Source organism: Enhydra lutris, unplaced genomic scaffold (genome assembly GCF_002288905.1).
Source record: "Enhydra lutris kenyoni isolate GAN:26980312 unplaced genomic scaffold, ASM228890v2 scaffoldscaffold40, whole genome shotgun sequence".
Taxonomy (NCBI): domain Eukaryota; kingdom Metazoa; phylum Chordata; class Mammalia; order Carnivora; family Mustelidae; genus Enhydra; species Enhydra lutris.
Window position 1 is genome coordinate 17450736 of NW_019154124.1, and position 17908 is coordinate 17468643.

At 38.2% G+C, this 17908-nt stretch overlaps 1 protein-coding gene across 2 annotated transcripts in view; it reads left to right on the forward strand.

Annotated features, from left to right (window-relative positions):
- The first annotated feature begins 136 nt into the window (after positions 1-136).
- Positions 137-17908, forward strand: part of LOC111155217 (RAD17 checkpoint clamp loader component) — a 42172-nt gene continuing 24400 nt past the window's right edge. The window contains exons 1-10 of one of the 2 annotated variants that reach the window (XM_022515329.1): positions 137-171; positions 487-628; positions 1385-1491; positions 4347-4601; positions 5502-5585; positions 11316-11472; positions 12784-12920; positions 13384-13436; positions 13517-13642; positions 13740-13809. In XM_022515329.1, coding sequence (XP_022371037.1) covers positions 1450-1491; positions 4347-4601; positions 5502-5585; positions 11316-11472; positions 12784-12920; positions 13384-13436; positions 13517-13642; positions 13740-13809 — 924 coding nt within the window. In that variant the 5' untranslated portion in view covers positions 137-171; positions 487-628; positions 1385-1449. The remainder of the gene's footprint in view (positions 172-486; positions 629-1384; positions 1492-4346; positions 4602-5501; positions 5586-11315; positions 11473-12783; positions 12921-13383; positions 13437-13516; positions 13643-13739; positions 13810-17908) is intronic. The other variant, XM_022515328.1, reaches the window with a different exon arrangement.

Genomic DNA, 17908 nt, shown 5'->3' on the forward strand with positions numbered 1-17908 from the left:
CCTTCTGCCTGTGTCGCGTAAGCGCCGACCGGTCTAGAAGGTCCCTGGGAGGCGGGACCTCCGAGAGGCTCGGCGCTGAGCCCGGCTAGGGCCAGGTACTTGCCTTTACGCTGGAGCAGAGTCTGGCTCCTCCACTCCTCTCCGGCCACGAGGGGATGCAGCTCCCGGAAAGTAAGGCCGCCGCGGTTGCGGCTTTGGTCTATGTATGTTTTGGAGACGCGAACCCATCTCTGCCTTCACGCCTCCCCGAGCTGTCTTCGCTCCTCCTCCCGACCTGCCCATTCCATTTGGGGTTGGAGGGTGGGGGTGCAAAATTCTGGCCTGGCGTGAGGACATGGCGAGATCCTCTTCGCTCTCCGCCGATTAGTAGCTTTACGCTGGACGAGTGTCTGGGCTTAGTATCGCCAGTCCAGTGTATGAGGGCGGGTGGTGGGTAGACTAGAAATATTCTTGAAGGTCTTTTCTTCCTTTGACATCTCATTTCAGGAACCTGACATCATCTGGGACAGTTATCTTCTTTTTTAAAGGAGGTAATTGTCAGCCTTGTTTTTAAAGAGCGACTGGAGTCCTGACCGTAAAAACAGTCTGCGTCTTTTATTTCGACCTGACAACTGTATTTATTCAACAAGTGTGTTTTTTTCCCCACCCATGTATCTCTTTGAATCTCCAAAGCAAAAACCTCTTTAATCGTGAACAATGTGTGTGTGTGTGTGTGTGTGTGTGTACAATTTATTTTTTCGTGTATGGAATCTTTTCACGTTATATACCATATGTGCGTCCAAACCTTAAAGTCCAAATACACCTTCCAATTTATAAATTTGCAGACCTTAAAAAATTTCGCTTCAAGCTCACTTCAAACTGGTGAATTCACTAGTTTATGTAAACATTGAATAATTATTAAAGTCGGAAAACATTGTCCCCAAATTTTCTAGTATGTTCAAGTAAGAAGAACACGTACAGAAAATATATACAGTTAGATTTATAGTCTTTTTCCAAAGTAAGTGAAAATCTGAATTTGTTATATGGTGAGGGTTTTTTTGAAATTTCGCAGGAAAAAACCCTGGAACTGTGATTTGAAGTGAGGGAAATTTTAACTTTCAGCACAAAAGCTGCACAAAATGTCAAATGCATTTTTTCTGTTTTCTTTAATACATTGTTGAGTTCATATGAAAGACTGTTTATACCACCACGTGTGGATTATTTGACAGTTCTAGTGATTAAAAGTAAACTTTATTTTAGCATTTTGACCTCTTCACCTGTGTTTACTATGTCCTCTCATTAGTTTTTGAGCCATTATCATACTGTAGATTATATTGGTTTATATTACTATATTTCTTTTTTATAGTTTTCCTAATTTGAGATTTTTTTTTGTTTGTTTCCTTAGGTGAATTATACTTTAATGTACTACTACAGGTTGTATACTACGGATGGGAACTATTAAAGTTTATAATGTCAAAAACTTTTCTTAGACCAAAGGTATCTTCTACAAAGGTATGATACACTAAAATGGCCATGTAATAATTGCCCAAAAAGGAAGGATAATTTTTGTGTATGTTTTTAATGACTTGTTATTGCCGTCAAAGTAATAGTGTACAGTATCTGTTGTAATTGGTGATCTAAAAATTGCAATATTAAGTGTGAAATGACTAAAAGCACAACCTTAATTTTTTAAAAAGTGTTTTCAATTTCAGTCGGAAGAAAGGCTGAAAACTCTTGCATGGAAGATCAATAGAAGAAAGAAAAACATGAGTCATAGTATTACAGTGTAACAACGAGGGGCAATAGTGGCACTGTTAGTTGAGCATCTGACTCTTGGTTTTGGCTCATAATCTCAGGGTTGTGGGATGGAGCTCTGTGGCAGACTCTGCATTCAGTGCTGGGTTTGTTTGGGATTCTCTCCTTTTCTCTCCCTCCCCATCTGCCCCTCTCCTCGCTATTTCTTTCTCTTTCAAATGAATAAATAACATCTTTAAAAAGATAGATAAATACAAATAAAGCGTAACCACAAGGCCTGCCACTTAAAAATCATGTTTTTGAGTGCCAGTTCTCAGCAAGGCTAGTGATAGTGTAGGATGGGGTCAGTCAGTATCATGCTTATTTGCTGGGTAGTTATTTTCATACTGGTGGGTCTTATTTTTCTCTGATCTTAAGTAAATTATTAATTTTTGGTGTTTCTTTTTTCCCCAGTAAATAGGACTCCCATGTTTATGTAAGATATAAAACTATAAAATGTATAAATAACTTGCAGATCAGAATTGCAAGATCAGATATGCTATCAAAAGTTTTATTATAATATGGTATTTTTACTTTTTTTTTTTTTTTTTTTAAGATGTATTTATTTTGGGAGAGAGAACCTGTGCGAGCCAGGGTCAGGGGCAGGGGTGGGGAGGGCAGAGGCAGTCTTAAACAGACTCTGCTGAGTGTGGAGCCCAACTCTGGGCTCCATTTCATGACATTGAGATCACAGCCTGAGCTGAAACCAAAAGTTCGAGCTCAACTGACAGAGCCACCCAGGTGCCCCTAGGTACTCTTGTTTGTTTTTTAGATTTTATTTATTTGAGAAAAAGAGAAAGGAGGGGCAGAGGGAGAAGCAGGCTCCCTGGTTAGCAGGTGCTCGATGCAAGGCTCAATCCCAGGACCCTGGGATCACGGCCTGAGCCGAAGGCAGATTCTTAACTGACTGAGCCACCCGGGTGCCCCTAAACTCTTAAAAACAGATGAGGAGCCAAAATTGTAGTACTGTCGACAGTCTTTTGAAGAAGGAGAAATGAATTTTTAGGCTGTGACTGAAATTTTTTCCCACAGGTCTTCATTTCTTTACTTATTGGTGATAGTATTCCTAACCTTCTGTCTTTAAAGGGGGAATGAAGTGTGACTTTCATTCCTGAGATAGTTCTAAACCCCAGCTTGCTTTTCCTTAGCATTGTCTAGTAAATGGTTCACAACTATGGCTGAGTGTTCTTCAAGGAAAATATAATCTTGGTTCCCCCTTATTAGGCAGCCAAGGAATTTCAAAAGCCACATACTAAGCTAGGTTTTTCTAGATTTATACTTCAGAAATGTTAAGAAAATTCATCATAAAAATTTTTGTTCAGAAAAAAACCTTTTTAATACACCAAAGTATTTTTAGTTTTAAATTGCTGAATTCATTATCTTCATCTGTGTATACTTACAGAGGATTCTAAAGGAAAGGGAATGATGGAGGAAATGTAGAGAGATCAGCAATTTCTCAAAAAAACAGAAGAACATGAAGTAGAACCATTGATTTTGCTGTTCTATTATCCCAGTTCTGTTTTCTTAGACAAATCTGGGAAACAAGTCCTTCTCCCTGGAAAGCCTGCCTCCCTTTATGAAAATACTATTTGCTTTATGGGCTGAAGAGAATAAAATCAGTTCATATTTACAAATTATTCATACCATCAGGATTCTTAGGCTGTATCTTCTCAAAGTCCTGAAGCTGATAGGGATTATTTGGATATCTGCAGTGGTTCTTAGTTTGTGAATTAATTAGCCTGGTCAAGACAGAAGTTTTATTCTTCTTACAGTTATATATGCTTAAAATAATATTTTATTTCTTTGTTTTGCTTCTTTTTGGCATGTAATTTTAGTATTTCTGTTTCAGTCCTACAAATGAGCTTAAGAGGGGCGCCTGGGTGGCTCAGTGGGTTAAAGCCTCTGCTTTCGGCTCAGGTCATGATCTCAGGGTCCTGGGATCGAGCCCCGCATCGGGCTTTCTGCTCAGCGGGGAGCCTGCTTCCTCCTCTCTCTCTGCCTGCCTCTCTGCCTACTTGTGATCTCTGTCAAATAAAAAAAAACAAAAAAACAAATGAGCTTAAGAAGAATCAGCCTATTCTATACTAGGAAGATTATAATTAGTAAAAAGAATTAAGTTTGTATTCTATATTCCTTTATATGGCATTCGTGATTACCCTGGTGAAGCGGACAAGTATGCATATGTACTTACCATGAAGTAAAAAAATAACTAATATGTATAGTGCCAGTTTTACTTAAAGAGCTAATTTGTGAGGTTTCGATTTAAAATGTTGCAGATAGGGATGCCTGGGTGGCTCAGTCGGTTAAGTATCTGCCTTTGGCTCATGTCATGATCTCAGGGTCCTGGGATCAAGTCCCACATCAGGCTCCTTGCTCAGAGGGGAGCCTGCTTCTCTCTGCCTGTTGCTCCCCCTGCTTGTGTGCACTCTCTCTCTCTGACAAATAAATAAAATCTTCTAAAAAAATAAAAATAAAATGTTGCAGATATGTGAATATGTTTTTTTATAGACAGTTTACTTATATAGGGAATAGAGGTAGATAATGTAATATTTACATGATTTCTTTTTTTTCAGGTAACAGACTGGGTGGACCCATCGTTTGATGATTTTTCAGAGAATACAGGCATCTCTATTACTGCCACATCATTAGGTGTGAATAACTCAAGTCACAGAAGGAAAAATGTGCCTTCCAGATTAGACAGTAGCAGATTTCCAGCTAGAAAAAGAGAAAAGCCATCTTCCTCAGAAAAGATTTATGGTCTTGAGAATTCAAAAGAATATCTGTCTGAAAATGAACCATGGGTGGATAAATACAAGCCAGAAACTCAGGTACTAAAAAGGATGCAAACAAGTGTATATAATGCAGTTTCAAGAAGGAGAGGAATATATATTTTCAGATTATTACTCATAAAAATCTTTCTAAATGAATTAGGAAAAAACCCAGTAATTCCTAGTTTTTTTATGTTCCATGGCTCAGCATTTCTCAAGTTATTCTGAAATTGTATTGTTGGATATTTGTCATAGATTTAATTTAATCCCAACATAGAATTGATCTGTTTATTTTCTTAAATGTGATATCTCTCCCTATTTATTCCCTTCCCAAAAATGTATGTCGGGATTTTAAAGTTTTGTAATTCCCAACCTGCTCCAAATTCTCAGACAACAGTATCAGTGTTAAGGATAGAATTTTTTTTTTAAGATTTTATTTATTTCTTTGACAGAGATCACAAGTAGGCAGACAGGCAGGCAGAGAGAGAGGAGGAAGCAGGCTCTCCGACACAGGGCTCAATCCCAGGACCCTGAGATCATGACCTGAGCGAAAGGCAGAGGCTTCAACCCACTGAGTCACCCAGGCGCCCCCCCCTCTTTTTTTTTAAGATTATTTATTTACTTATTTGACAGACAGAGATCACAAGTAGGCAGAGTCAGGCAGAGAGAGAGGAAGGGAAGCAGGCTCCCTGCCAAGCAGAGAGTCTGATGTGGGGCTCGATCCCAGGACCATGGGATCATGACCTGAGTTGAAGGCAGAGGCTTTAACCCACTGAGCCACCCAGGCGTCCCCAGAATTTTTCAATATAAAAAATGAAGTTTAATAGCAAAGACTTTTAAATTCTCTTATCATGTTGTTTGCTAGTTTTCTTCATTGAAAATGCTTAATTTAGATTAATGTGGGCTGCTGTACCAAAAATCCTTGAGTTAAAATGTTTGTTCTAAACTTGAAATTTTTAGCATGAACTTGCTGTGCATAAAAAGAAAATTGAAGAAGTTGAAACCTGGTTAAAAGCTAAAGTCTTAGAAAGGCAACCAAAACAGGTAATTGAATAAGAAATGTGTTTTAAAATATATAACATCAAATGTTTCTCTGTTTTATAGTTGGTTGTAAGAACTTAAACTCTTTTTCTTTTTTTTTTTAAGATCGATTGCTTGATTTGACAGAGTATGTGTGTGCACAAGCAGGGGAGGCAGCAGGCAGAGGGAGAGGGAAAGGCAAGCTCCCCATGGAGCAGAGAGCCTGATGCAGGGCTTGACCACAGGACTCTGGGATTATGACCTGAGCTGAGGGCAGATGTTTAACTAACTGAGCCACCCAGTCTTCCAGAAATTAAACTTTTATGTTGACTTTGTTAAGTCCAAATCACCTACAATAAAAAAGTCTCTTATTTACTCCTATACACTTCACCAAAAGACTCAGAGATTTTTAGTTTCTTTCTTAAACTTCTTTTACCCACTTATGTCTCATCATCATCATTAAGCATAATAAACTCGTTAGGGTGCCAGTATATTTAACACATCAGAAGCAAGCAAGCAAATTACATATTAGTTTTGTACTAAATACAGCCTAAAACAGTCATCATTCATTTTAAGGCTGATGTTTTTTGTTTCACTTCCTACTTCTGTAATTACTTTTAACCTTCAAGCTAGAATATTTTTTTCTCTCTTTTTAAACTTTATTTCAAGATTCTTCAAAAGTAAAGTAGAATAATAAATGAATAGTCTTATGCCTACTATGTACCTCATTTTCACTCTTAAGTATTTTAAAGTATTTTCAATTATGAATATGTGATGTTTTAGTCAGACTTCTAGAAATATCCATATGCCTCTTTTTTAAAAATAAAGCACTTTCCTAATTGACTGTATATACCATTATTCTTTTTTTTTAATCTTTTTGTTTTTTATATATATATATTTTTTTAATTTATTTATTTGACAGAGATCACAGGTAGGCTGAGAGGCAGGCAGAGAGAGAGAGGAGGAAGCAGGCTCCCTGCTGAGCAGAGAGCCCGATGCGGGGCTCGATCCCAAGACCCTGAGATCATGATCTGAGCCGAAGGCAGAGGCTTAACCCTCTGAGCCACCCAGGCGCCCTTCTTTTTGTTTTTTTTTTTTAAGATTTTATTTATTTATTTGACAGACAGAGATCACAAGTAGGCAGAGAAGCAGGCAGAGAGAGAGAGGAGGAAGCAGGCTCCCTGCTGAGCAGAGAGCCCGATGCGGGGCTCGATCCCAGAACCCTGGGATCACGACCCGAGCCGAAGGCAGAGGCTTTAACCCACTGAGCCACCCAGGCGCCCCTCTTTTTGTTTTTTAATATTGAGAATTTCAAACATGGACAAACAGAGAATGATATTATAAAGAATATTCTTTTTTTTTTTTTAAATTAACATATAATGTATTATTAGCCCCAGGGTGCAGGTTTGTGAATCGTCAGGCTTACGCACTTCACAGCACTCACCATAGCACATACCCTCCCCAGTGTCTATAACCCCACCACCCTTTCCCTATCCCTCCCCCCCCCCCCCCCCCCCCCCCCCGCTCCCGCCCGCAACGCTCTGTTTTGTGAGATTAAGAGTCTCTTAGGGTTTGTCTCCATCCTGATCCCATCTTGTTTCATTTTTTCCTTCCCTGCCCCCCAAACCCCCCACTTTGCCTTTCAAATTCCTGATATCAGGGAGATCATATGATAATTGTCTTTCTCTAATTGACTTATTTCGCTCAGCATAATACCCTCTAGTTCCATCCACATTGTTGCAAATGGCAAGATTTCATTTCTTTTGATGGCTGCATAGTATTCTGTTATATATATCATTATTCTAACAAAATTATCTAGTGTTATGTAGATAATGTTATCTAATGCTCGTTTCATATTCACATTTCTCTGTTTGTCTGCAAAATGTTATTTATAGTGGATTTGTTGCAACCAGGATCTAATCAAGGACTACATGTTGCTTTTGATTGTTACACGCCTTAGGTCTTTTAAAATCTAGAACGGTCCTCTTTTACCCTCTCTTTTACTCTAAGACACTGACTTACCCGAGAGTCCAGGCCAGGTGACGTGTAGAACCCTGACCTTCTAGATTTGTCAGGTTGTTTCCTTTTCAGGATGACTAATCTGTTCTTCTATCTTCCATTTCCTGTGGCCTGGAAGTTTGAATCAAGGGTTTGATTAGACTCAAGTTGAACATTTTTTAAGAATACTTTTTAGGTCGTGGTGTATGTTTTATATTGCACCATATCAGAAAATATGTTTGGTTCTCCTGTTTTGTTTTTTTTTTTTTTAATTTTATTTATTTATTTGACAGACAGAGACGACAGTTAGGCAGAGAGGCAGGCAGAGAGAGGAAGGGAAGCAGGCTCCCCGCCGAGCAGAGAGCCCAACTCGGGGCTCGATCCCAGGACCCTGGGACCATGACCCGAGCCGAAGGCAGGGGCTTTAACCCGCTGAGCCACCCAGGCGCTCCGGTTCTCCTGTTTTTCATATTAACTTTGATCACTAAATTAAGGAAATAATAGTAAAAATCTTTTTTTTTTTTTTAAGATTTTATTCATTTATTAGAGAGAGCATGAGCGAGAGGCGGGGAGAGGAAGAAGCAGGCTCCCCACTAAGTAGGGAGCCCAACTGGGGGCTCAGTCCCGGGACTCTTGAGATCATGACCTCAGCCAAAGGCAGACACTTAACCTACTGAGCCACTCAGGAACCCCAGTAATAGTTAGAAATCTTCATTATGAAGTAATTTTCCCTTGGCGACTGCCACATAATCTATAGGGAGATAATTTCACAATGTTAAATGTCCAATTCCTGGGGTGCCTGGGTGGCTCAGTGGGTTAAGCCTCTGCTTTCTGCTCGGGTCATGGTCCCAGGGTCCTGGGATTGAGCCCCATGTCGGGCTCTCTGCTCGGCGGGGAGCCTGCTTCCCCCTCTCTCTCTGCCTGCTGCTCTGCCTACTTGTGATCTCTGTCTGTTAAATAAATAAAATCTTTAAGAAAAAAAAAAAAAGTCGAATTTCCCCCGTAGTCTTTCACATAAGTGCTTTAGTGTCCATTTTCAGTCCTGGCCTGAATCAGTTATTTTGTTAAGATTGTGAAATGGTGATTTTTTTTTTTTTCAAGATTTCATTTATTGGGACACCTGCGTGGCTTGGTTGGTTAGGGGTCTTAGGGTCGAGTGTTTCATCAGGTTCGTTGCTCAGCAGGAGTTTGCTTCTCCCTCTGCCTGCCTTTCCCCCTGCTTGTGTGCATTCTCTCTCTCTCTCTTCCCCCCACTCTCTCTGACAAATAAATAAAATCTTTAAAAAAATAAAAATAAAATCTTCCTGCTAAGAAGTTGAACTCTCACCAGTTGTATACTCTTTATTATATAAAAGTTCAATGATGTCAGTAATTATAAGACATTTTTATTCAAGAAAAATATTTTTAAAGATTTTTTTTTTTTTTTTTTTTCAGAGCATAAGCAGGGGGAGTAGCAGGCAGTAGGGGGAGCAGCAGGCAGTGGGAGAAACAGGCTCCCTGCTGAGCAAGGTTTCCCCACATGGGACTCCCCCAATCCCAGGACTCTGGGATCATGATCTGAACTGAAGGCAGATGCTTAAGCAACTGAGCCACCCAGGCATCCCCCCCGCCAATTTTTTCTTTTTTTTAAAGATTTTTTATTTATTCATTTGACAGAGTTCACAAGTAAGCAGAGAGGCAGGCAGAGAGAGGGGAAGGGAAGCAGGCTCCCTGCTGAGCAGAGAGCCTGACTCGGGGCTCGATCCCAGGACCTTGAGATCATGACCTGAGCCGAAGGCAGAGGCTTTAACCCACTGAGCCACCCAGGCAGCTCCCCCCCGCAAATTTTTGACAATGTATAGATTTTTCTGTGGACAAGCTAAAATTATTTTTTCTTAAATTTATTGTAAGTACTTAAAATACTGAATTTAATTTTTCAGAGCAACATTTTCAGAATATAGTAAAACTGTTACAGTGTGATGGAAATGTAATGTACAGCATAGTGGATATAGTCAGTAATATTGTAGTAACTTTATATAGTGACATGATAACTAGACTTATGATAATTTTGTAAGACATAAAAATATTGAGTCACTATGATGTACAAACTATTAGGATGCTATATGCCATTTTTACTTCAGTTTAAAACAATGAAGAAAAGCCTATTATACTGTAGACGATGGGAACATTAACAAAAGTCTTCATGTTTTAGTGTTCTCATAGACTATCTCCCACTTATTGGAAGCAAAACTTTTGTTATGTGGCTCTACTCACTCCATCAAAAAATAAGGCACTTTATTATATAAGAAACATACATGGAGGGCACCTGGGTGACTCAGTGGGTTAAAGCCTCTGCCTTCGGCTCAGGTCATGATCTCAGGGTCCTGGGATCAAGCCCTGCATCGGGCTCTCTGCTCAGTGGGGAGCCTGCTTCCCCCTCTCTCTCTGCCTGCCTCTCTGCCTGATTGTGATCTCTCTCTCTGTCAAATAAATAAATAAAATCTTTAAAAAAAAAAGAAACGTACCTGGGTGTCCATGCTTGATCATCCTCTTTTTTTTTAAAATCTCCTTGCAAGTAGTCAGTTCTCATTATTTACATTAGGTATGTCTTGTAAAGTTACTAGAAACAGTAAGCAAATACTGAGTCATAGTTCCAAAGAGAAGTAAGGATTTAGATTCCTGCAAAACAGTCTTTATTTGGTCACCTTTACATCAACTCATCAATATATAACCTTGTTTTCTGTATTTGATCAGAGACACCATATTTAATATATATTATTTAATCATTAAAGTCATGGCTAATATCACTATAACTCATACACTCATACATTTTAAAAAGTAGGACGGGTTGTCCTCTGGGGCCATGTACAAGGTCCCTTATTTGCATTAGGTAGTAAAGGTAAACAGCTGAGCAAGGATTATAGCCCACCAGGGAATGTAGGAAATCATCTTCCCCTGATATATTTTTAACTTTAACTTTTTTTTTTTTATCAGATTTATTACATGAGGAGATATTATTATGACCTAACCTATAGTCTCTCTTTGGAGTTCTATCTCTGGAAAATATTTTTCTTTCTCTTTTTCTTTTTTTTTCCTAAAGATTTTATTTATTTATTTGAGAGAGAGAGTGAGAGCATGAGAGGGGAGAAGGTCAGAGGGAGAAGCAGACTACCCGTGGAGGTGGGAGCCCGATGTAGGACTCAATCCTGGAACTCCGGGATCATGACCTGAGCCAAAGGCAGTTGGTTAACCAACTGAGCCACCCAGGCACCCTGGAAAATAATTTCTTAAGACACATTTTGTAACGATTCTGATATCCTACATTTCCCAGCAAAATATTATACTTGTTTAATACTAAAGCATATAATCCAAAGAGATCTGTATTAAGTTTGAATTTTGAGTTCAAGTAACCTCTAAAAATACTTGTTTCAGACATTATCTCCTTAATCTAGCTGAAGTTTAGTTGTTTTAATTTGGCTACTAAGTAGTCCTTGGGAGAGGCATAGTGTAAGAATTGAAGAACTATCAGAATTTATGCTTAAAGTTGAAGAAATAAGATTATCCTCTTTCATCTAAAGCTGGTATAATCCAGGTAACATCTGTGTTAAATAAGTTAGTCCGCTTATTTCAGATATTTAGTAAATCTTTATGGAAGTAATATTTAAAAGAAAATTCAAACGTAAAAAAAAAATCAAACATAACATTCTAGCATTCCAGTGATTTTGATTTTTGTGTGTGTGATTTTGATTTTTGATTAATATTTGTATTTGGTTTTAGGGTGGATCTATTTTATTAATAACAGGTCCTCCTGGATGTGGGAAAACAACAACTCTAAAAATACTATCAAAGAAGCATGGTATTCAAGTACAAGAGTGGATTAATCCAATTTTATCAGACTTCCAAAAAGATGATTTCAAGGAGATACTTAATCCTGGTAAGGTTTGCTATGAACGTAATAGAAATAGTGGGAAAAGTCTATGTTTAAAGGAGGTTTGAAATAACCTCCCCAACTCTATTCTCGAGATTCCTAAGATCCTTTTGGGTATGTTTTTTGTTTCGTTTCATTTTGTTTTGTTTTTAAGATTTTAAAAATTTATTTGACAGAGAGGGCACAGCAGGTGAAGCTACAGGTAGAGGGAGAGGGAGAAGCAGGCTCATTGAGCAGGGAGCCTGATGTGGGCGTTGATCCCTGGGCCCCGGGATCATGACATGAGCTGAAGGCAAAGGCTTAATGACTGAGCCACCCAGGCGCCCCTGGGTATATGTTTTTGTGCGAAAATATATGTTGTCACTCCTATGCTAGATTGACATCTACCCGCTATCAGTAGGTTCACAAAATGACAGTAGCGATCACATGAAACCATATGAGACCATTTGCTTTCCTACTTCCCAGTTTCAGACAGAAATACTTTAAGAGGGGAAGCTTGCTTCTAGTAGAAGAGAATGGGATTTTTAAAAAAGATTTTATTTATTTATTTGACAGAGATCACAAGTAGGCAGAGAGGCAGACAGAGAGGGAGGGGGAAGCAGGCTCCCCACTGAGCAGAGAGCCCGATGCTGGGCTTGATCCCAGGACCCTGAGATCATGACCTGAGCCGAAGGCAGAGGCTTTAACCCACTGAGCCACCCAGGTGCCCTAAGAGAATGAGATTCTTTAAGGATTAAGTCTGACTAATTGATTCATTGTCAACACACTCATTTGGAGTTTTTTTAATTGTATAGGCAAAGATGTAAATGTTTTTACCAGTTGTGTGATTATTATATTAGCAGCTGTGTTCTAAAGTCAGTTAATTCCATATTACATTCATTGTTATAGAAAATTCATTGTGGTCCGTGATGACTCTTGTTTTTTGAAATGCATATCTAATTTTGTTATATTTTTTAAAATATTTTATATATTTATTTGACAGAGAGAGAGAGAGATCAGAAGTAGGCAGAGAGGCAGGTGGCGGTGGGGGATGCAGGCTGCCTGCTGAGCAGAGAGCCCAATGCGGGGCTCGATCCCAGGACTCTGAGATCATGACCTGAGCTGAAGGCAGAGGCTTAACCCACTGAGCCACCGGGGCACCCCATGAATATCCTATTTTAAATTTGTACAGCTTTGCCTAAGTAAAAAAAATCTACAATGTTGTAAGCTTCAGGTATATGTGAATGTAATCAGTAATGTATATGTGTGTGTTACTTGTGTGTAATTCTGATGTATACATAATTTGTTGAAAGTAAAAGTGTTAAATTTTTTTTTCAGAATCCAGCTTCCATGTATTTCCCTACCAGTCTCAAATAGCAGTTTTTAAAGAGTTTCTACTAAGAGCAACAAAGTATAACAAACTACAAATGCTTGGAGATGATCTAAGAACTGATAAGAGGATAATTCTCGTTGAAGTACGGACAGATTTTGAGATCCTGCTGTAACTATAGAGTAAATAATTGCAAGATATATCTTATTGATAGGGGCATTAATTCTCTCCATGGTATTAATAGTGGTAAAATGTAATGTAAAAGCTCGGTGATAGCGGAAACCTCAGGTCTTTTTCAGTAAACTTGAATAGAAGCTATAAGTTAATGAACTTTAAAATTTTAATGTCTTCAGTATAGAAAAGCAAAAGAAACTATTTGGCAAATGATATTTTTAGTGAAAATACTGTAACTAGTAGTGATCCTAAGAAATTTGATTGAAAATTGGGTTTCCTATTGATGCATTTTACTGTTTAGTACATCCACTTTTTCATGTTTTCCTTAATTTCTGAATTGTATATATAACATTTTTTCCCTGATTTGGTAAATACAAGTCTTACATAAACTTACACAATAATATAACTGAGTAATATTTACCATTTTTCAATAGGATTTACCTAACCAGTTTTATCGAGATTCTCATACTTTACATGAAATTCTCAGGTGAGTTTCAGTGAAGTTTTCTCAAACTTTGAATTAAATGGCATTAGCTTGTATTTAAACATTGCTGTACTTTATTCTAGGAAATATGTGCACACTGGTCGATGTCCTCTAATATTTATAATTTCTGACAGTCTCAGTGGAGATAATAATCAGAGGTTATTGTTTCCCAAAGAAATTCAGGAAGAGTGTGCTATAGCAAACATTAGGTAAGAATGAAATTTCTGCTTATAACACTCATATACATGTTATATTTTTAAATTGATCATTTAACCACTATTTTTCTTTAAAATACTTTTTTAACAGTTTTAACCCTGTGGCACCAACAATTATGATGAAATTTCTTAATCGAATAGTGACAGTGGAAGCTAACAAGGTAAGTCTCTTAAGAACTGATTAATCTGAATCTATTTTTTTTTAAGATTTTATTTATTGGGGCGCCTGGGTGGCTCAGTGGGTTAAAGCCTCTGCCTTCGGCTCGGGTCGTGATCCCGGGGTCCTGGGATCGAGCCCCGCGTCGGGCTCTCTGCTCGGCGGGGAGCCTGCTTCCTCCTCTCTCTCTGCCTGCCTCTCTGCCTACTTGTGATCTCTGCCTGTCAAATATATAAATAAAATCTTAAAAAAAAAAAAAAAAGAAAGGAAAAGAAACTGTTTCCTGGCCTCTAGGTATATTAATCATCAGCAGTCCAACACTACTCTTGTCCTGTTGTCAATTTTTTTAAAATTTAACAATATGTTTATTGTAAAAAACTTACCATAAAATTTACCATCTTAATCATTTATTTTCTGATGTTATGGAGAGACACTTGACATGTAATATTGTTTATTAAGTTTAAGGTGTACAGCATGTTTATTTGATTACTTACGTATTGCAGAATGATTACCACTATGGCATTACACAACACCTCCATTACTTCATGTAATTACCATTTCTTTTCTGTGGTGAGAACATTTAAGATCTGCTCGCTTATTAGCAGCTTTCAAATAGTTTTGTGGTATTATCAACTATACCATTTAACCATTTTTAAGTGTATAGTTCAGTAGTGTTACATATATTAACATTGTTGTAAAATAGCTGTAGTCATTTGTTATACATCATTTTTTTCTATCTTTCAAATCAGCATGATGTTAAAATAAATTGATGGAACTTCTCCCAGCAGCATGGTTCTGGGGGCCCTACTGCTATAAATCAACTAGATCTTATATGAAACAGAAGGTTTTTTCATACTGCTCAGATCATAGTACTGAGGGAAATCTCCAAGGGAGAGTTTACTTTGTGGATTAAACAAAATAATGTATTATGTAGAGTACTTAAATAAAAACTATTAATAGTGAAAAATTAGAAACAAACTGAGTCCAGTAACAGAGGGAGCAGTTATTATGGTGAGGTATCATGTGATTAATTAGTGTTTTGAGGATTTTTAGTGACACGAGAAAATAACGATTTAATTGTCAAGTTAAAAATAACAAGATGCGGGGTGCCTGGGTGGCTCAGTGGGTTGGGCCTCTGCCTTCGGCTCGGGTCGTGGTCTCGGGGTCCTGGGATCGAGCCCCGCATCGGGCTCTCTTCTCAGCGGGGAGCCTGCTTCCCCCTCTCTCTCTGCCTGCTGCTCTGCTTACTTGTGATCTCTCTCTCTGTCAAATGAATAAATAGAATCTTTAAAAAAAAAAAAAAAGATGCTGGGGCACCTGGCTGGCTCATCCGGAAGAGCATGGAACTCTTAATCTGGGGGTCGTGACCTCACTGGGTGCAGAGGTTATTTTAAATAAGTAAATGAATAAGTGAAGTTACAGTGCTAACAATAGAAATTGTTATATGTCAGGCACTATGCAGAGTATTTTTACATTTTACATTTTACATTTTTACATGTATTTTTACATTAAATCTCACCACAGCCATACAAAACTGGTACATAATCCCTATTTTACAGATAAGGAAATAGCTTTTGGGTGGGGGAACAACTTGCATAATATCCCACAACTATTAAGTATCAGATAGGTTTAAGGTTTCATTCTAACTCCATTTCACTGTGCTAAAACATTTTCAGTAACGCAGAATGCACATATCTACTTGAACCTGTACATACTAGAAGAAAGTACATAAAAATGCTGAGGGTGATTGGTTCTGGATGGTAGGATTACTTGTGATTTGTTTTTTTAATGTCTTTTAAAAAAAAAACCTACCTTTTGCACCAGGAGCATAACTATAAATTATAGCTTTTAAATATTTATTAAACAAACATTGAGAATAAACATAATCAACATCATAGCACCTTACCACATTAACTCAAAACTTTTTTCAAGACTAAGTCCTTAGGGGCACCTGGGTGGCTCAGGAGGTTGGGCCTCCCTTCGGCTTGGGTCATGGTGTCGGGGCCCTGGGATTGAGCCCTGCATGAGGTTCTCTGCTCAGCAGGGAGCTTCTTTCTCCTCTCTCTGCCTGCCTCTCTGCCTACTTGGGATCTCTCTCTCTGTGTCAGATAAATGGGTAAAATCTTAAAAAAAAAAAAGACTAAGTCATTAAATTGCAAATGGCATTCACTTTAGCAAGTTGTGTTGGAATAGTGAAAAGAGATTCCATGACTTTTTTGTTACGTAATTAACATGCTATACCTTAAATAGTGGATCTACAAGAATGTTAAAACTAGTATACCTTTTTTTTTTTTAAGATATTAAAAATTTTTAAGTAACCTCTACACCCACCATGGGGCTTGAACTTACAACCCCAAGATCAAAAGAGTCACATATGCTACTGACTGAGCCAGCCACGTGCCCCTAAAACTGGTGTAGTTTTGATATTATTGTTTACACTGTTACATCACAGGGGCAGCACCCAGCACACTATTCAAGTCTTTCACGCTTTTATAAAATGAAATGTTAAGATACTATTTGGCATCCTCAACAATGATAATGATGGTAGAAGAAAATCAAAAGATCATTTTAATGTCTGGCATTCTGTAGCTCAGTTAATTATATTAAGAAAGACTGTTGACATCTCTCTCTCTCTCTTTTTTTTTTTAGATTTATTTTATTTATTTGTCAGAGAGAGAGTGCACACAAGCAGGCAGAGAGGCAGGCAGAGAGGCAGGCAGAGAGGCAGGCAGAGGCAGAGAGAAGCAGGCTCCCTGCCGAGCAAGGAGCCCCATACGGGACTCGATCCCAGGACCCTGGGATCATGACCTGAGTCAAAGGTAGCAGCTTAACTGACTGAGCCACCCAGGTGTCCCAAGACTGTTGACATCTTAAGTGATTTAGTTAAAAGAATGGTGACTATCTTAGGTTTGGGGGGTTTTTTTGGTTGTTGTTGTGTTTTGTTTTTAGTTTAAATAGATGTTTTTCTGTTTTTACAAGGAAAAAAAAGATCTTTAGTCTTTTTGTTGATATTGTTATGTATGTAAAGTGTGATCACACATTTCAGTCACATTTGTGTGTTCAAAGTGATTACCATCTGTGGTATTTCCTTCAGCTACAAAGGATCATGATTTCAAATTACATTTCCTGGTGCGCCTGCGTGGCTCAGTCAGTTAAATGTCTGCTTTCAGCTCAGGTCATGATCTCAGGATCCTGGGATCAAGCCCTGGGTCAGGCTTCTTGCTCAGTGGGGAGTCTACTTCTCCCTCTCCATCAGCCCTTCCTGCCCAGTCATGTTCTCTCTTTCACACTCTCTCAAATAAATGGATGAAATCTTAAAAAAAAAAAAAAAAAATTACATTTCCTTTTTGGCAAGTAGTCCACACTAGAAGTTTTCAAAAACAAATACTCTTGAAACAATTTTAAATAAAATAAATGTATCCAGAATAAAAGTGAAGGTAATCTGGAAGAGAAATTCACAAACATGAGCAGGAAAATTTTGGTAAAAGAATAGTGAAGAGAGACTTGCTATCTAGGTATTGGAACACAATGTAAAACTATAAATATTACAACTATGTACTGTTGACATGGTAACAGAAAAAAGGAAGGATTCAGTTAGAAAACAGCACAGAAATATATCAGTATGTGTAAATGACAATTTTCTGTATAATGGAAGTAGCATTTTACACTGGGGAGAGAGGAGACTATTATAATTAAAAAGTGATATTAGCACAATTGGATATCCATGTGGGAAACATAAGGTTGCATCTTTATACTGTGCATAAAAATAATTTCTAGGTAGGGGCACCTAAGTGGCTTAGTCAGGTGAGCCTCTGAGTCTTGATTTTGGCTCAAGTCACAATCTCAGGGTCCTGATATGATCCCTGCCTTGGTCTATGCGCTCAGTGGGGAGTCTGCTTGAGAATCTTTCCCTCTGCTCCCTCTCCCACTCACACGTGTGCTCTCTGTAAAATAAATAATCTTTAGAAAAAGATTTCTGGATAAATGAAAGTTCTGAATGCAAAAAAAAAAAGACAATAGTATTTTTTTAAAAGATTTTATTTATTTGAGAGAGAAAATGAGCAGTAGGGAGGGACAGAACAGGAGAGAGGGAGAAGCAGACT